This window comes from Pristis pectinata, chromosome 24 (genome assembly GCF_009764475.1).
Source record: "Pristis pectinata isolate sPriPec2 chromosome 24, sPriPec2.1.pri, whole genome shotgun sequence".
Taxonomy (NCBI): Eukaryota; Metazoa; Chordata; class Chondrichthyes; order Rhinopristiformes; family Pristidae; genus Pristis; species Pristis pectinata.
In genome coordinates, this window is record NC_067428.1 from 5,299,982 (window position 1) to 5,320,600 (window position 20,619).

Here is a 20,619-nt window from a genome sequence, read left to right on the forward strand (position 1 = left end):
TGCAGGTTTAATTCTGGCAGTTGCAAGAGTGCGTGCATGCACAGGCTTTTGAGCTTTTTGAAGTGCACTTGCTTAGTTAGTGATATGAGAAATCACCGCATAACAAGGAAGCTGAACTTATAAATTAACACCAGTAACTTAGTCGGTGACTCACAATGGTTTTAATCTAAAGGTATATGTTAGTGTCCAAGAACTGCCAGATTCAACTGACAAGGTTATAAGGTTAGTTAATAATCTTTCTGCTTCCTCCTTCAATAACCTACACTCTTTAAACATGTTTTCTTTACATTTTCTCTCATCTGCAAGTCTGTTAAGATGAAAGTTTTGCATTTTAAGTAGTATTTGCTTTCACTCAAATGGCATTTATATAGTCATTTTAATGATGTCATGTAATCTCAAAGAGCTTCAAAATGAAGCTTTGTTAAATCTAGTCACTGCTGTAATACAGAAATAGAGTAGCGAATTTGCACAGAGCAAGATCCCACAGACAGTAACTAATGGTCAGATAATATGTGTTAGGAACACTGTTCGAGGAATAAATACTGAACTTTAACTTCTTTAAAATAGCTTTCACATCCAATCTGAAGGGGAGAAGGAGACATCTCTGAAAGTCAGTATCTCTGAAATGCAGCATTTCCTCTGAATTGCACTGAAGTTTCAGCATAGATTAGATAGAGAAATCTCTTCAATGTGAGGATACAACTCATAGGAATGGGTTACTAACTGAACCATGGCCAACACCGTAAAGACCTAGAAGCAGTGCAGAAAGGATTTTGAAAATTTTATTGTGGAATAGTGTGACACACAAAATACATGAGATGGATGCTCTGTTGAAAGTTCACTGACCTGAAACGTTAACTGTTTCCCTGTCCATAAGACCATAAGAAATTGAAGCAGGAGTAGGCTATTCACTCCCTTGTGCCTCCTCTGCAATTTAGCAAATTAATAGCTGATTTTTTTACCTCAGCATCACTTTCCAACACTTCCTGTTATTTTAGATTTTTAACATACACAACTTCAATAATATGCCTAGGAATGGTAATTGCTATGAAGCAAAGGTTTTCTCTTAAGTTAATTATTGCTGAGTACAATCGTATTTAGTCTGAAATGTCATGAAAAAAATTAAATGAGTAACAAACATCTTTCCCGTGGTCAAAGATTGGCTATGTACTGCTTCACTTCAACTGTTTGAAAGTTTAAATCTGAAGTTTAAACAGTTTAAAACTGATTAAATCTGAAGTTTTAGTCAAACTAATCAAACCTAACCTGGGCTAGCATGATGGATAAAACCCCAAAAATTGGATGGACAAGCTCATTGACTGATTGTCTCCTTTGAGAGACAGATTGGTGACTCTCATTCTCCAGGTATGGGATTATATTGACTATGCTTTTAATTTAGTCAGTTAATTTTGCAGATAGTGACTTGTCTCATTAAGATATAGGGCATGTTTGGTGGTGTGAGAGATGTGTTTCAGCTTCAGAGTCAGAGTTGGTTTCATAAGAACAGAAGAAGCAGAAACAGTAGAAGGCTACACAACCCCTTAGCTGGTAACACCATTCAGCAGATGAGCTTCAAAACCTCATCTTCTTTCCCACCCAGTCCTAATAACACTGGATTTCCCTGGACTCCAAATCTCAGCTCTGAATAAACTCAAAGACTCAGCATCCACAGACATGGACAGAAGGTTAGATAACTTGGGATCCAGGGCGAGCTAGCCAATTGGATACAGAACTGGCTTAACAGTATGAGACAGAGGGTGGTAGTAGAACAGTGTGACACAGGGATCGGTGCTGGATCCATGTTGTTTATCATTTATATCAATGATTTCAACAAGAATACAGGTAGCATTGTTACTAAGTTTGTCGATGGCACTAAAATTGGTGGTATGGTGGACAGTGAAGAAGGTTATCTGAGAGTATGACAGGATCTTGATCAATTGAGCCAGTGGGTTGTGGAACGGCAGATGAAGTTTAATTCTGATAAATGTGAGGTGTTGCATTTTGGTAAGAGAAACCAGGGCAGGACTTACACAGTAAATGGTAGGGCCCTGTGGAGTGTTGAAGAACAGAGAGACCTTGGGGTGCAGGTATGTAGCTCCTTGAAAGTGGTGACACAGGGTGGTGACGAAGGTGCCTGGTATCTTAGCCTTCATCAGTCAGGATATTGAGAACAGGAGTTGAGACAGCATGTAAGGTAAGGTATCTTTATTAGTCACATGCACATCGAAACACACAGTGAAATTCATCTTTTGCATAATGATCTGGGGGCAGCCCACAAGTGTCGCCACGCTTCCAGCGCTAACATAGCATGCCCATAACTTCCTAACCTGTATGTCTTTTTTTGGAATGTGGGAGAAAACCGGAGCACCCGGAGGAAACCCATGCAGACAAGTGGAGAATGTACAAACTCCTCAAAGACAGTGGCCGGAATTGAACCCGGGTCGCTGGTGCTGTAAAGCGTTACGGTAACTGCTACACTACCGTGCATGTTACAGCTGTACAAGACATTGGTAAGCCAGATTTGGAGGACTGCATACAGTTCTGGTCACCCTGCTATAGAAAGAATGTCATTAAACTGGAAAAGGTGCAAAAAAGATTTACGTGGATGTTACCAGGACTGGAGGGCTTACACTATAAGGAGAGGCTGGACAAGCTAGGACTTTTTTTCCCTGGAGTGTAGGAGGCTGAGGGCTGACCTTATAGAGACTTACAAAGTCATAAGGGGCATAGATAAGGTGAAAAGCCACAAGCTTTTCCCCAGAATAGAGGATTCCAAAACTGGAGGGCCTTGGTTTAAAGTATGAAGGGAAAGATTTAGAAGTGACCTGAAGGGCAACCTTTTCACACAAAGGGTGGTGCATAAGTGGAAAGAGCTGAAAGAGGAGGTGGTAGAGGTGGGTACAATTAGCACATTTAAATGATATTTGGAGAGTTACATGAATAGGAAAGGTTTAGAGTGATGTGGGCCAAACACAGTCGAGTGGGACTAGCTCAGTTAGGCAACTTGGTTGGCATGGATGACTTGGGCCATTTGGCCTGCTTCCGTGCTGTATATGAGTTCTGGGGCAGAAAATTCCAATGATTCATAACTCCAAGTGAAGAAATTCTTTATTATCTCTGTCCTAAATGGAAAACCCTTTATCCTGATAATGTCTCTTCATTCTGGACTCTCCAGCCTGTCAAGCCCTCTAGGTTATTATATGCCTCAATGAGATCATCTGTCATTCTTCTGAACTCTTAAGAATAATGGCTCATTCTATCATCTTATTATAAGGTGGTCCCCTCATCTGAGGAATGAATCAGGTGAACCTTCATTGAATCATCCAATTCCTGTTTGTGGAACATTGCTCCATATAAACTGCTTGCTATTTTTATCTGTGTTAGAACAATGTTTACACTTTGTTAGCTGCACTGCACTCTGCTATATACAGTGTATGCTCAATATGTGAAAGGTGTCATGTTAATTCATTTCCTTTCTTGCTCAGTATGCTACTGTCTGCCATTTCTCATATAATTTATGCGCCTATCAACCAGAAATCAAGTAATTTTGAAACATACAGATTTTTGAAATGTGCTTCAATTTTATCCCAAACACAGAAATTAAAGAACATCTGGTCTGAAAATGTCACATGTAACATTATCCAACTAAAATATAACTCTTATTAAAACCAGAACTACAGTTACACAATCCATGCACCATTAAAGTTGCAGAACTTTTTTTACTGAGGTCAAAACCACAAACAATTCTTTCCAATTTGATCTTACATCATGTTTAGCACTGTGGTTTAATTACCAGAGTTTGCATTGAAATGGTTAGGACACTCATTTTCTGGTACATCTGACACCTTTTGCTTTAATCTTCCCTCACATCTAATATGCTATTAAAACTACAAGTAACTTCACTAACCAGGTACTTTAATGATTTGTTTTCTTGTGTGATGATTTCACTGTTCCACAGAAATTTATTGAAGATCACTAAACCAAGCTACAAAGAAATTCATAAAGGTGTCTGTAATGGAATGCACAGGGACATGTATTGACAATAAATCATTGAAAGAGTTCACAGCTGTGTTTGCTGTTGTAGAGATATAGGCTAAACCCTGAGAATGGATAAGAAATTGGCTGAAGGGTAAAAAATCTGTATGAAGATTTGAACAGTCTGCCCTGGGATCAGTGCTCAGGCTCCTGTTTTTTTTAAATTTAGACATTCAAATAGCTAACGTTCAGCTTGATGGAAGTGTCTACTCAATGCAATCTGCAACTTGCTAGATTTACCTGATGTATCTGTCAAATAGTGTGTCTCAGGCTTCATCATCACCAATAAGGCAAAGAGTCATGCTCATCATGTAGGGGTGAAGTATCACGTTTAAATTTAAAAATTAAATGGAGAAAGTGACTGTACTAAAATGAAAAGTGTGCTTTAAAGTAAATTAGATAATTCTCATTCTGGACACACCATAATAAGCTGTTGACCAGAATATACTTTTTGCCTTGGACAAAAAAAGAGATTGCCCACTGAGAACTAGCTCTCAGCACTGCAATTAATACCTTGGCAGGAGGCCTTTGAAATTAGGTGTCATTTCTCATACTTTTTTTCTCATATTATTTCATGACAGAGGAGGACTTTCAGTCCATTGAGTCTGTGCTAGCTCTCAGAGCATTCGCATCAGTCCCAATTCCCTATTTCTTTCCCTATTAACCTATTCTCTCTCATATGCCCATCAACTCCCTGCCCCCACCCCAGTCCCCCTGCCACCCTCCTACACCACAGGCAATTAACATGAACCAATTAACTTACAAAGCACATCTTGCGATTTAAGATCAGGATCAAACTTTGATCCTTGGAGCTGTGAGGCAGCAGCACTAAGTGCTACACCATTGTGCCATCCACTTGGAGTTAATTATAACACTCGGAAGCTACTGCACTGCACCAGAATAATAACTACTCTTGGATCTAACAGTTGATTTCAGTTTTAGACAAGAGATCATGAAGATTCTTCTAGTGCTGTGTGAGGTGACTTGCATTTTGGCGGCAATCTCTTCACTCACTTTTGATCCAACATTGGATGAACATTGGATGAACTGGACAACACTTCATGAGAAACAATATGGAAAGGTGGGAAACAGATGAAGCCTTAGAAAGATGACTGTTACTTGATCTGCTTGCTTCCAGTAAAATGAATCAACTTGAAATATCTCTTGAAGTCCCAGATATATTTTTGTTATGCTCCCGGAGAGCAGGGGTAAAGTATCAGCCTTTTTAAAAGGTAAAATTCAATGCAGAAAATGACTTCATTAAAATGAAAAGTACGTTTTACAGTCAACTACATACTTTGAAATGTAAACATTCTTGTAATATAGCCAGTCAATCAGCATACACCAAAATAAACAATGAGATACAGAGCAGATATGGGTGGGATAAATAATGGAAAGGACACCAGGAATAATTCTGATGCTGACACAAGAGACCACAAATCCTGGAATCTGGAGCAAAAAACACATTGCTGGAGGAACTCAGCAGGTTAAGCAGCATCTGTGGAGACAGAGGGATAGTTGATGTTTTGCGTTGAAACCTTGAATCAGGACTGTTCTTCTGTCTTCACACTGGTTGACTGCTTGACCCTTTGAGTTCCTCCAGCAGTTTATTTATTGCTCCATAATTCTGGTGCTCTTCAAATAATATGACACATATCATTTAGATTTTTATGAAAGGACAGATGGCACCTCAGTTTAATTTCTCATCTGAGAAACAGTGGAGCTTGCAGTAAAGCATTATACTGGAGTCATTCCAAAGTATATTCTGTATCCACTGGAATGGGACATCAACCTCAAGGTACTGACTCTATTTATGACTCTTGTGATGTAGTTCCAAGGGTAATTTGCCTAAAAGTTAGTGCAGAACCTTGGAAAGTTTAGGTTTAGCAATAGCCCATTCACCCATATCTTTGCCAACTCTTTACTTGAACAACCTAAAGGTAATCTCAGAAGATGTTGGAAACACACCACAGGTCAACCAGCACCTGTGGAATGAGAAACAGAGTTAATGTTTCAGATTGAGAAGGTATAGAATCAGCCATGATCTTATTGAATGCCAGAGCAGTCTCAGGGATCTTATAGCCTGCTCCTGGTTCTAGTTCTTCAGTTTCCTCTTTCCCAACAAAGGCAAAGCTAGATCATCAGAGCAGTTATCCATCTCCAACAGCCACTTCCCTCCTCGTGACATTTACCCATGCAATACCTGCTCTTTCATCTCGTCTCTTCCCTCCACCCAGGGACAAAAATTGTCATTTCAGGTGAAGCAGGATTCACTTCCACTTTTTCCAATGTGGTCTTCTCTCCAAACTTCCATATCTGCTTTTTAAAAGCCACCCATTGTTCTCACATGAGTCATACAGCACAGAAATGGACACTTTGGCCCACCACACCCTTGCTGACATTTTTGCCCATCTACACAAATCTTATTTGCCTGCATTAGGACCATATCCTTTTATGCCTTACCCATTCAAGGGCCTGTCTACTTGCCTCTTATATGTAGTGATTGTATCTGGTTCAACCATTTCCTCTGGCAGCGCATTCAGATATCAAACACACATGTAAAAATTAACTTTCTCCTCAGATCCCTTTTAAAGCTCCTTCCTCTCAACTTAAACCTATGTCCTCTTGCTTTTAATATCCTTATCATGGGAAAAGATTCTGACTATCTACCTTGTTCTGTTACAGTTTTAACCGCCAACATTTGGTGTCACCTTATTCAAGTAATGTCCTTTCTTGTCCAATTAAAGACAATGTTCATCCAATTTAGACTTTGGATTTCTGCTTGCCCCTCTCCATTATTCACCCCAAGTGTTATATTGACACACAGTCTAACTGGCTCACCTCATTCTCCAGAACCAGATCGTCTTCACTGGGCTGGAATGTGCTGATTAAGGAAGTCCTTGAACACTTTTCAGAAAGTCCACTCCTTCCTTGCCCTTTATTCTAACACCGTTTCGGTCAATTCATCCCAACATCACCTACATTAATTTCACTCAGTTACTAACTTCAATATTTTTAACAGACAATTTCAAATGCCATCATAATCCTTTAACAGGTGACCATACCCATTACTGTTTTAGCTAAATTTGTTTCTGAGTACTTAAGTGTTTCAGTAAGAGGCTCTTTCCTCAGGCTGGAGAATGGCTAGTGATATAAGGACTTGGATATTTATAACCGACATGTTGAGAAATTTTTCCTTAGAAAGATGAAAATCTTTGGAATTTTGTGGTTGTTCATTTACTGGGTGTATTCAAGGCTGTACTCTAAGGGAATTAAGGGGTGTGGAGAATGGTCTTGAGATTGTCAATCTTACTGAATGGCAGAGCAGACTCAGAGACCATATAATCTGACCCTGCTTGTTTTTTGTTATGAAGTTATCAATTTTTACTTTGTTTTTATACATAGAATGAAGAAAAGTGGAGGAGATTAATATGGGAGAAAAACCTCAAAAACATTAAACGTCATAACCTGGAGTATTCAATGGGTAAACATACATTTCGCATGGAGATGAATCATTTTGGTGATATGGTGAGTGCCAAGCATGGAGTGGCCAGTCATGACAGTCTCACCTGCTGACAGTGACAGTTTGACTCAACTGGCAGCACTTTTTCTGCAGCAGATTAGAGACTGAGGGAGTTCTGCTTTGTAATAGATGCTAATTTTCAGGTGAAGGCGATTCTGATATTCCTGAGAGAAAAGGAAGGTGTTCTCCCGGTGTCCTGGCCAAGATTCTTCCAATACCATCAAAAACAGACTGTCAGGTTATTCCTTCATTAAATATTTGTAGGAAAGTCTATGTGCAAATTGGCTGCTGCAATTACTTACAAACTGACTGTATTTCAAAGTAAAAACAGAAAGGGCTGGAAATACTTTGCAAATCAGGCAGCATAAATGGAGAAGGAAATAGAGTTAATGTTTCACATGAATGTCCTTTCACCAAAACTGGGAAAAGTTAGAAATCAAAGATGTTTTAAATGGCAGAGAAGGGTGAGGGTAAAGTGAGCAAAGGAATGTCTGTGATCGGACCAAACAATTCTTTAGCTTTGAGGTGACCTGAGGGCATTATATAATTGCTATAAAAATTAATTCTTTCACTACCAGTCAATCAGAATGGCTCAGTTAATCAAGTGGCACAGGTTTAAAATAATTGGTAGAATGATTCGAGTGGAGATGAACTCGGGTGATAGGAGTCTAGAACTCAAAGTTCTGAATAGCTTAGATCTACAGAACTTCAGACCATGTGCATGACGGTGGGATTAAATTGAGCTGATCTTTTTCAGACTGGTATAAACAAGATAGGATGAATGGCTTCCTTCATTACTGCAATTTATTTATGATTCTACTGTTCTATGAATTGGAAGATGTTCTGCTCATGGACAATTACATTACGACAAAAAATCCTAATTGTGAATTTTTAACAAATAAGATACTGCATCCTTTCAGAAACATTCTCCACTCTTGAAAAATCATCAAGTTGTGGAAGAAAGCAACTAATGTTTTTCTAGAACTTAATTTCTAATTGAACTAATACGTATATAACTAAAGGTCACAGAAGTGTGGTGTGGTTTGCAGTCTGCAAAGTGCAGCCTTCATGATGATGAGAAATGACCTTTGCAAAGTGGATCACAGGAGTGGCAATAATGTTCTACAGTTCTGCTGTACTTGAATGTTATATAGTATGTTTCTCATATGATATTGATCATAAACACAGAGCATTTATCACATTCATTCCATGTGTTTACTGTGATTCATGAATGTTAGACATATCAAGGGTTAATGCATAAAAAAAAGGAGGCTTTAAATAATATGTCTTAGTCCAGGGCAGCAATACATAATGGGAAGTGTAATTCTGTGAAAATAGCTCCTAAAAAAAGAAAAAATATCAGCAGCTAAGTTCCTCATATCAACAAAGATCTAAAAGGATCCTTGTCTTCATTAGGCTGTGGTAAGTAGCAGAGCATTGGGCAGGGACACATGGGCAGGGTTGCAATGGAAGCAGCTGTAAGGAGAGAGGGAGAGTGAGATTCGGTGGGAGAAAACGATTCTGTAATTCATGTTTCCGGGTTCGAGCCTTACTCCAGGGCCTTGTACACCAAATTGAGACATACTCCTAATGCAGTATTAAGGACACTTGTCTCTTTTTGAAATAATGCTTTTTCAGGTGAGATGATAACTGAGGGCTATGTCCACTCAGATTAACCCACAGATTCCTATAGCACTGTTCCAAAGAAGAGCATGGAAGCTGATCCCAGGATATTGGTCAATATTCATCACCTGACATCACTAAAAACATATCAATTACTTATTATCACTTTGGTGCTAGTGGTAAATTGGATGATGTTTTTAATGACAACTTTAACAGTATGTCTTTGGCTGTATGTCAGATTATGATGTTCTGAGGTTGCAGAAGGCACTGTATAAACGTAAGCCTTTTTTAGATAATAATAACACTATTCTTTTTATTTTCTTTAGACTAGTGAAGAGTTCACACAAATTATGAATGGATTTACTCCAAGGAACTCACAGAACACAGCTTTCAATGAGCCAATGCTCCAGCAAAATGACTTTGTAGAAATTCCCCAGTCCATTGACTGGCGTGTACATGGCTATGTTACTGAAGTGAAGAACCAGGTGAAAAAATATATTCTTTAACAGTATTTCTGTTGCAATTCAGTTAAGCAAATCACATTCCTGTGTGATGGATTCTTAAGAATGTTCATTGATTTACCTCCTAAATTTAATAATAAATTGGTGAGATGCTTTTGAAGAAGCAAAAAAGGCATTTCTCATAATCCTATTTAATGTGTACCATGAATAGTAGGATAATGAGAAATGTCAAGAACTGAGAGATCATGAATGCATGTCATGGATCCTTTAAAATAACAATTCATATAGATAAGGTGTTTGGAAAGACATGTAGAAATGAGGCATACAAAATCAGAGCAGGGAGATTATACTAAAATGTATAAAACACCAATTAAGTCAGAGCATAAGTATTGGATACTGTTCTGGACATTGCATTCTATTCACAAACCCTCAGCAAATGAAGCAGCCTATGCCTGCATGCAGCAAGACCTACACAGCTTTCAGGCATGGGTGATGTGTGGCAAATAACATTTATGTCACAAAAGAGCCAGGTAATCACCATCTTTAAAACCCAAGTCCTCTACCATCAATACCTTGGGAGTCACCATTGAACAGAAACTCACAGGACCAGCCACATAAATACCATGTCAAAAGCTGGGCTTCTGTGGTGAGTTACTCACTTCCTGACCCCCCAAGACCCTTCCACCATTTAAAAGACACAAGTATCAAGCACAATGGACAAATAGATAGGATCTATTTCCTGGAGCAGATGGGTCAATAACAAATAGTTTAATATTTAAAATAGTTGATTGAATAACTTGAGGAGAATTTTTTTCAGAGTGGTGTGGATCTGGTACTCACAGCCTGCAAGGGTGGTGGAGGCAGAAACCTTCATTGCATTTAGGGAATTTTTTGAGAAAGATTCAGTGAAGAATCATGGTCAGAATATGCTGAAGAATTTTTTTGAATACTCATTATATAATCAGCTTCATTAAAAAACTGGCTCCACAAAATACTTATCATGCTACCACTTCTGAAATCAACTTTGTTGACTGCTTTAAAGCAATGAATTAAATAATAATTTCAGGTAGGAAAAGACCTTTGATCCATCTAGACTCCCTGTGCATTTCCAATTATGTACCTTTCTAGCTCACTGTTTGAAACCCATTACAAGCTTTTGATCCATCACTGCCCATGAAGGTCAGTATATTTGCATATCTACCACCATAGTAACAGATGAGGAAATTTTCTTGAGGAAATGTGTTTATTGTGGAGAATAACACTGTAACTCAGAAAGCTAGAGATTGATTTTATTCGCATTCATTGCTACATCAACAGGGACACTGTGGCTCATGCTGGGCTTTTAGTGCCACTGGGTCACTAGAGGGGCAGATCTTCAGGAAGACAGGGCAACTCATCTCACTAAGTGAACAGAATCTTATTGACTGCTCGAGACATGTTGGAAACAGAGGATGTCATGGTGGATGGGTAAAACAAGCCTTGAAATATGTACAGAGCAATGGTGGAATAGACACCGAGTCTTCCTATCCCTATACTGGAATGGTAAGATCTTCTTAGCTAAGAGTAAAACAAATCCAAAGTTTCCTTTGTTTTTACCTAAACAAATGAGTATATCTACTGCATGGTAATGTAAGAGGGTTAATACATCTGCTAAAATTGCAGGCTTTTACTTCTCAAATCATTTTTTTGGAACATGGGCATACTGGAAAAGCCAACAATTATCGCCCATGAGGCAGCTGAAGACGGTTGGACTAAGGATAATATGCTCAGGTACTCCTGTAGCAATGTCCTGGAGCTTGATTGATGGACCTCCAGCAACCATAACTATTTTCCTTTGTCTGAGATATGGCTCGAACTATTGGAATGTTTTCCATTTGACACCCATTGACTTGCGTTTTACCAGGGCTCCCTGAGGTCGTACTTGGGGTCAAGTGCTGCCATGATGTCAGGGGTAGTCAGTATCACATCACCTCCAGAATTCAGCTCTTTGACTAATGTACAGGCCAGGGTTGTGATGTGATTTGGAACAAATGCTACATGATAGCAATGTCAATATCTTCCATTACTTTGCTGATGGTTAAGAGTACACTGATTGGGCAGTAATTAGCTGGTTTGAATTTGTCTGGCTTTTCTGTGAACCACGTAATTTCCCTGTTTGTTTCCAAGATGCTGACCTACTGGTACAGCTTCGCTGGACGTGCAGCTAGTTCTGGAGTGCAGGTCTTAAGCACTATGGACAGGAGGTTGCAGTTAATCGATTTAAAGTGTTCACACCTCTCCCCACCACCCCCAAAATTATTTTAATGTATTAAAAATTTAGATACTAGTAGCACTGAGCACAGATTAAATAATTAGTGTGCTGATATTTTCAAGTCAGTAGAAAAGTAATTAATTTACTTGACTAGAAACCTTAAGGATTATAGTAATAATCCCAAGAAACAAATTCAATCCTTCCATGAACTCCCATGAATTTAAATTTACTATATCACTGAAAGAGACTGCAGTGCTTTCGGCTGTCCTTTACAATGTCCAATGTTTCACTGTGTCCTTTATGAGGGGAACTTGCTGTTCTTTGACTTAAATACAACTCCAGTGATTGACTACCTGATTCCTGAAGTGACTATCACCACCACCCACTTGGGCAACTGGGGATGGGCAATAAACCTCAGGCCTACACATCAAGAATAACTTTCTCAAAATAAACAAACTAAATGGCAAAATAAACATCTGCCATTTTATTGTACCCACACTAGGTGATGTTAGGAACTTAAAGATTGTAGGCACAGGAGTAAGGCATTTTGCCCCTTGTTCCCATTGCATCAATTAATGAGATCTCACTCAACAACAGTATCTCTTTGCTTAACAAACTTCTACCAATCTCAGATTTTAGATACAGAAATGGCCCAATCTTTGAGATGAGATGAGATATCTTTATTAGTCACATGTACATCGAAACACACAGTGAAATACATCTTTTGTGTGGAGTGTTCTGGGGACAGCCCACCGCTGCCAACATAGCATGCCCACAACTTCCTAACCTGTACATCTTTGGAACGTGGGAGGAAACCGGAGCACCCGGAAGAAATCCACACAGACACGGGGAGAACATACAAACTCCTTACAGACAGCAGCTGTAAAGCGTTACGTTAACCGCTAAACACTTAAAAGCAAACATTAAAAAAGAAAAAAATATATTAAAACATCTTAAAGTGATTTTATTTGCTTGAGTTTTGGCAAGGATAATGATCACTTGACCATTTTAAATGGGATAATCTCTTTAAGTGAGATAATTCTCCAGTGCTTTGATTGCAGCCTGCCTTTGTTACATCCTTGAGCATTTTACCCAAACCAACTATGTTTTATGGTTTAGAAGCCCTACCCAAAGCCCCTCTCTGCCTCTAAAAATCCTACAAATTCATCTCTTTAAGTATTCACTTGATAAACTCTTCCCATATCTCTTTCTTTGGGCTGCTGTTTGATTTTCAGTATAACCTTGTGAAGGAGCTTGAGATGTTTTTGACATCAGAGAAGCCATATAGAGACAGGAGGCCTTCTCTTCTCACAGCTGCTTGCTGAAATCAAAAAAGAAAATGCTGTAATCACTCAGCAGATTCAGGGCTCACTTGTAGAAACGGCAACAAGTTAACATTCCAGGCCAAAGACCGGGAAAGGAAGGAAATAAGTTATTTTAAGTTGCAGTGAGGACAGGGGAGGGATGGATAGGTCAAAGTGAATATCTATAATAGGCTGTGGCTAGTGTTGTGGAAGTGATGTTTATGGAGCTCTCTGGTTAATAGATTAATGAGAGAAGATGGATAGAGAGAGAAAAAAAACAAAAAAAGGGACATGTTAAAGCTGTGAAAAGCAGAGTGGTTGCAGAGAACTGTAACCGAAAGGAGAATGCCAGAATGTGTCTGTGGAAGGAGAAAAAAAACAAGTTAATATTCAAATGAATAACCTTGCAGCAGAACTGATCAAATAGCCAATTATTTGAAATTGTTGTATTTGATATTGATATGGGAAAACTGCAACGCAATGACATGGAGGATGAGGTGCTGTTCTTCAAGCTTTTGTTGGATCTCGTTGGCCACAACAGATGGATTAGAGTGGTAGTTCAGACAGAGAATTCAAGTGACAGGAAACTGGAAGTTCAGGGTTGCTCTGCAGACTGAACAGAGGTTCACTACAAAACAGTCACCTATTCTGTGTTCGGTTTCTCCAATGCAGAGAAGGCCATATTATGAGCATGGAATGCAAATACACTAGATTGGAAGAAGTGCAACTGAATCACTGTTTCACCTGGAAGAACTGCTTGAGTCCTTGGATGGTGGGAAGGGAAGAAGTGAAAGAATGTATATTACATCTTTGTTTATTGCATGGGGAAGTGCCATGAGAAGCAGAGTGATTGGGGGAGATAGAAGATGGTATGATCCCTTTGGAATGCTGAAAGAGGTGGGGAAATTGCGTCTGATGATGGAATCTCATTAAAGGTTGGAGAGAAATTACAGACGATGATCCATTGAACGCGAAGACTGGAGGGGTGAAGGTGACACTCTGCCAGGAAAGAGAATGGCAAGAGGAGAGGTGTGGGAGATAAATGAGACATGGTCAAGGGTTCTGTCAATTGTGGGGAAGAGGAAGCCAAGATTCAGGAAAAAGGAAATCATGGCAGAGTAATATAAAGTCTTGTCATCAGAGCAGATAAAACAGAGACTGGGAGAAGGGAATGGATCCTTACAAAAATTGACAGGGTGGGGTAGAAGAGTATGGTTAAGACACCTGTAGGAATTAGTGGGCTTTTATTGGATAGTGGTGGTTGACTTATTCCAAGAGATGGAGACAAAGAATCCAGAAATGAAAGTGAAGAGTCAAAGATGAACCACCTGAAAGTGAGAACAGGGTAGATATTCACAATAAAAGTAATGAATTTTTTTTGTATTATTTCAGAAAGCAGCACCAATACAGTCATCAATGCACAAGAAAAAGAGTTGAGGAAGTAGGCCCGAATCAAAGACTACAGGTTATCCCTGCATTATGGAGGTTGCGTTCCTCGAAATGGGCTGTATCACAGTTTTCCATAATATGAAGCCGTGTCATTTGCCTCTGCACCAAGAAACGAGAATAGAAAAAGAATAAATTTTGTTTTGATTTATTTACTTTTTTTCCCCCACATAAACTCATGACAGTAAATTTTATTCTGTATCTCAAACTTCTGGGTAGTGATTTGTGAATTCTGTAAGGGCGAATTTCTAAGCGAGGGTCACCTGTATTTCACATATCCCACAAAGAGACAAACGCAGCTTGAGACATGCAAGTTTCCATGATTACACCTTCATTCTGGAGAAAGTGGAATGTTAATTCTGTTTCACTGTAACAGTGATGCTACCTGATCTGCGTTTTCAGCATCTTCTGTTTTTATTTCAGGTTTCTAGTATTTGCAGGTTTTTTCTTTTGATTTTCAATTGCCTATAATTCCACATTTCTCGGTGTGAACATTATTCTTTTACGTTACAGGATGAGCAGCCTTGCAGATATAAACCTCAGTACAGTATTGTCAACTGTACTGGGTTGAAGAGAGTCCTTAAGGGCAGCGAGAAAGCACTGGCGATGGCAGTGGCCTCCATTGGACCTGTATCAGTTGGAGTTGATGCAGGCCACTTGTCCTTCCAATTCTATCACTCTGGTAAAAAATGTGTCATGATTTTGTGCTTGTGTGTAGAGTAGGAAGTTCAGAGATTTGATATACCTTGAGGTCCTCTTTGTTATCACCCAAAACTCTTACCAGATATAAGAAGTGTTGAAAATCTGAGGGAGAATCCTGCAGCAATTTGTCTACTCTCTTTCTGAGGAGTCAGTTATACTTTGGACCATGCTACCCCAAAGGGCAGTGGAAGCAACGTCTTTGAATATTCTTATGGCAGAGGTGGATAGATTCTTGATAAGCAAAAGGGTGAAAAGTTACCACAGGTAAATTAGAATTGGCGTTGAGGTTACAATCCAATTAGCCATGATCTTATCAAATGGTGGAGCAGGCACGAATGACCTCTGCCTGCTCCTGATTCGTCTCTTTGTATGACATTCATAACGAACAATGCTTTCTTGCTGAAGACTAAAACAAACTCACTTTCTCAAGAATGATCACAAGAACATGAAGTTAATGAAGGATAACATGCATGTGCTGTGGTAGCATTTGGTTGGGACAGGGTATAGGATCCAGTTATATAATAAAAAGAGCAGCTTTGTCCATTTATTTCAAAAATAACAAAGTATTTCTCTCAGGTGCACATCTTTAAAGATGGCAGGACAAGCCTATGAAAATGATCCTTGGCTTATTATCAAAAAGAGTATTAAAGCAAAGACATCGTGCTACAACTATATAAACAAAAACCTGGCTAGGTCTCAGCTGGAGAAATGTGTTCAGTTCTGGGATCCAAGTTTTAGGAAGGTCAATGTCTTGGAGTGGCATTGAAGAGATTTTCCAGAATGGTATGAGATGAGAGATTCTGGTTGTCTGCAGAAGCTGAAGAAATTGGGTTTGTGGCCCTAAGGTTGAAGAAGGTTGAGAGGACATATGATAAAAAAAGTTTAAATTTATGAATGGTTTTGATAGTCAATAAGAAGGAATAGGTTTGAATTACTAAGTGATCAGTATCCAGAGATTTAAGGTGATTGGCAAAAGAACCAAAAACACAACAAGCAAATAGTCATTCAGTGAGTGGTTGTGATTGAGAATGCACTTTATAGAGTGAAGAGGCAGTATATTCATTACTTAAGTATTGGATAGAGTAAAAATAGAGAAGAAGCAGGGAGGTGCAGTGGTGCAGCAAATTGTGCTGGAGACTCACAACTCCAGCAACCTGGGTTCTATCCTGACCTGTGCGTCCCATCTGTTCTTACATGTTCTCCCTGTAACTGTGTGATTTCCCCCAGGTGCTCTGGTTTCCCCCAGATCCATGAGACATTCTGGCTGGGAGGTAAATTGATTACTGTCAAAATTGCCCTTAGGATGGTAGGCGAATCAGGGTTAATGGATATACGAGAGAGAATGGGCTATGGGGTAAATAAATGGGGGAGGTCGTGATCGCTCTGACAGCCAGTATAAACTCGATGGGGCAAATAACCTCCTTCCATGCTGTAAGGGAATAAAAGATATGAAATATGAGAAGTGGGACAGTTGGATATCTCTACAAAAGAGACATAATAGACTGAATGATCTCCTCTGCTGTATCACTGTGTGTAATGCCTGGTGGGCTACACATGGACTATAACAAAAAATATTCTGGCTTGATTTCTAAAGGAAACCAATTCATCACCAGATCTTAAAGGTGAATACACAGCAAGCTCTTCACTCTTGTTAAATGTGTTCCTATACAGGGATTTATCATGAAAGCTTGTGCAGCAACTCCAAGGTGAACCATGCAATGCTGGTGGTGGGATATGGAAGTTACGGTGAAGGAGAAGATGTACAGAATTACTGGATAATTAAAAACAGGTACTTTACACAAAATTGGTTCCAGCTCACTTTGCGTTGATGGCTTTTGTATTAGAAACTGGTTAACAACCAGTTTGGTTTGCTGCACTTTTAGCCATGTAAACAAACCTTCAGATTTGAGGCTGGCTCAGAGTGCAGTCAAATTATCTTACTTATTCAAATAGGTGGAGGCCATTCAGCCCATCAAGTCAATGTTAACTCCCAACAGAGCAATCCCATCAGTCCTCTTCTCCCTTCCTTGATTCCTTGTAGCCCAGCATCTTATTCCCTCTCATGCTTTTTTAGTTTCTTTCCCCACTTATTCACATAAAGGGGCAATTTTACAGCAGTACATTATCCTGTTGGCAAATCTCTGGGATACAGGAGAACACCGGAGCACCAGCCAGAAGTTGCACGGTCATAGGAAGAACATGCAATCTCCTCAAAGGTAGCACACAAGGTCAGAAGTGGACCTGTGGTCCCTGAGCAGTACTAACTGCTGTGCGCCCTTAGATCTTGCAGATGATATTCAGAAATTTATTTCTGGGAAGAACTGAAATCTTTTCCTTCAGGCCTTCCATTTTGCTGTAATTATTTTCATGTGGAATTTAACTAGAGTTTGTAGATCTTTGTCTCCTTGTGTCAGCAATTCTTATCCAGTGAGTGAAAAAGCCATCAAACTTCAACCCTCAAAATTGCTTCACACAACTCCAAAAAAACAACACTACTCAGAAGTCAAAAACCATACTTGCCAGTGGCTCCTATGACACCACTAAACAAGCACAATATTTCCCCAATATGTTGAGTGCCTGCTGGGCAATTTGACACCTGACAAATTGGCAGGATTTTCATCTGCACTAGCTTGGATTTTCTGGCATTAGATATCCACGATAGGGCAATACCCAAAGTTCTCCAATATGATTTTCAGCCTTACCAGTCTGAAAAATGATTTGTTCACAGAAATAAAGAGGTTTACAAGTCTAATTGCCTGGTGGCACCATGACTCATTTGCCTATTACACATAAATATACAACAGACCAGTCAAGTACCACCCATCACATTCATACTCAGGTAATCTTGGCCTAAAAATTTCTTTTCACATTTTGAATAAACTGTTGTCATGCAGTTAAAAATAGGCTTAAGCCGGAGCAGAGTGTAATTACACTCTGTTTGGGCCACTTAGCACCAGGCAGGAAATTCAACCTCAGAAGTTTCTGGTAGGATTTTCATCAACACGAGAAATGTTTATCTGGTACAAAACTCCCCCGTAAGATCCACAACTTCATCTGAAACATGATTTTCAAACATTGCTCTGACAAATGCTGGTTCTTATTTATTTGAAGAACAAGCAGGCTTCAATAACTTCAAATCCCTGAAACTACTATTTAAAGGACCATAAATCAAACTATTTTTTGGCCAGGATGTGCCAGACCACCCTGCAGCTCACTGCTCACTCTACACATTGCTCACACTTGACACTGAGCCTTCCCTGTATCTTCAGCAGCTTTTCTGTCTCCAAGCTGACCAATGTGGCTTTGTCTACACATATATCTCTTGCTGGAAGGCGTTGAGATGGATCACAGACATCAGAGACAGCATAAGCAGCAATGGGAGCATACAGAGAGAAAATCATTACCAAAAGCCTATCTGTCCTGAGTTTATAGGAAGCTAGACTTCTCTAATGAGCAATGTCTACACATCAATACAGTCCTCACTCAGATCTGTCATTTTCTGCGACCCCAAATTCAGCTCACATGTGCCTTGTCTGATTTAACTGTGGAGGTCAGGGTCATGGTCACTATCACTTTCCCAGCCTCGAGATCAATCCAGACTGCTGCTGCTGCTGCTGATTTCTCCCCATATTCCACGTTGCTGATTGCTGCTGCTTTCGGAAGGCCACCCAAACTCCACACTCCAGACACACTTCATCTATTATCTCTATTTGGAGTCTTTCCAAAGTATGTTCATATACTGCACCCATGTGATAGTACTCCTTGCAGAGACCTCCCTGGCAAACTCCTTCCAGGAGATCCTGGCTGTAGTCCAGGTCCCTGTGAACCCCAATCCCCCACACGCCCTCTCACTGCAGCATCCATTCTTTAGGCAACAAGGCTATCCAGTGGCTGGAACGGTGCGTCTTGTATTGTGATTGGTCCCTTTAGGAGCTTGCTGCCAAGACTGCAGCTTCTAAGCTAAAGTACCTGCAATAGATCAATAGAATAGTACTGCACGGAAATTGAAGCCGTGTGGTGTTATATAAGGAAGCTGGACAATACTGTTCTGCATAATTGAATATGTTTAAGCGACATCCAAGTACAATAAAATGTAAGATATGTGGAAGCAATTTCTATGACCCATTGTCCACAAATGGGAATCTTTGGGGAACTTTATCTGCTTCTTTCTTAATGGTTATATACTGAATCACTAACAAATTAAAGCCTATGTATTTCTGAAAAATTCTCTAATGTGACAGATTTACCAGAAGGCTAATTGATTGGGTCTAGAGCAATGTTAACAAATCTTGTTAAATGAATGCCTCACTTATTCACACTCAACAAAATATGTGCCCATAACTTGCCTCCCCTCCCTCCACCAAGTCACCATGAGCATCTGAAGGTCTCCAGGGCTGCTCCCTTTAGGAATTGGAGCCATCCAATGGATTCCCTATGACAGAACAACTCACATGCAAAGTATATTTTATTTACTTTAACAATTTTCTGAACATTCTCACTTAATTACCTCAATATTGTGGAACATGTGTAATCTCTGCAAACCCCTAGAGGGGTCACTTACCCCAGATTGATATCCACTAATCTAGAGTTTATAATTAACGCACTGCATCTTCTGTTTGATGAACAAGCATCAAGCTCAACCCTAGGAAAAATATGCTGCAGTCAGGATCATCCTGCCTTGACTGCATCACACTGTAAATAACTTTAAATTGAAATCACAGACAATGCAGTAAATTAATAAAAATGTTTTGTCTTTGCAGCTGGGGAGAACTGTGGGGCACCAATGGCTACATGTTCCTTGCCAAGGACATGAACAATCAATGTGGCATTGCCTCTTATGCAATTTATCCTCTGGTGGAATGATCAATTCACCAACTGTCTGTAGAGGCAACTCACAGTGACTAGGCAAGGAAGTTACTACAAAATGGAAACTGTCACATCAGTGCCAACTAGAAACTTACTGCACTGGACTGCAACATTTAAAATAAAACATTTGAGCTTGGCTGATGACAATGTTTGTAGTTGGACTGATACTGAAAATTTTTCCAAGGATCTGAAAAATGGTGCATGATTTCTGATGCAATTACCATCACATCAACTACTTCCATTCAACATTAAATTAATATTGTCATTTCCCGAGTTATAGAATTTCTTGTATTTGTCTGCCTTGAGTCATCATAGTGCTGGATTACCATCAGTTAATCAGCAGAGGGAATGTAGAGCTGCGGAGTCAAACAGCATGGAAACAGGCCATTCGGCCCACCGTGCCCATGC

General features: G+C 39.6%; 2 protein-coding genes across 2 annotated transcripts in view; both read left to right on the forward strand.

Annotated features, from left to right (window-relative positions):
• The window catches only part of LOC127582617 (cathepsin L2-like), a 195,890-nt gene that overhangs the window by 113,702 nt on the left and 61,569 nt on the right, over positions 1 to 20,619 (forward strand). The gene's annotated exons all lie outside the window — the stretch shown is intronic.
• On the forward strand, positions 187 to 20,208 carry LOC127582472 (procathepsin L-like). The gene is made up of 8 exons (XM_052037753.1): positions 187 to 222; positions 4,962 to 5,116; positions 7,441 to 7,563; positions 9,508 to 9,666; positions 10,960 to 11,184; positions 15,157 to 15,325; positions 17,017 to 17,134; positions 20,106 to 20,208. The coding sequence occupies exons 2-8, from the start codon at positions 4,988 to 4,990 to the stop codon at positions 20,206 to 20,208; spliced, it is 1,026 nt and encodes a 341-aa protein (XP_051893713.1). The 5' UTR covers positions 187 to 222; positions 4,962 to 4,987.

Bases quoted from the DNA above. Each gene is read 5' to 3' on its own strand.
- LOC127582472 (XM_052037753.1), top strand. From the start codon at position 4,988: ATGAAGATTCTTCTAGTGCTGTGTGAGGTGACTTGCATTTTGGCGGCA. The intron at 11,185-15,156 runs GTAAGATCTTCT...TTTACGTTACAG, and splicing joins CCTATCCCTATACTGGAATG to GATGAGCAGCCTTGCAGATA. The intron at 17,135-20,105 runs GTACTTTACACA...TTGTCTTTGCAG, and splicing joins TACTGGATAATTAAAAACAG to CTGGGGAGAACTGTGGGGCA.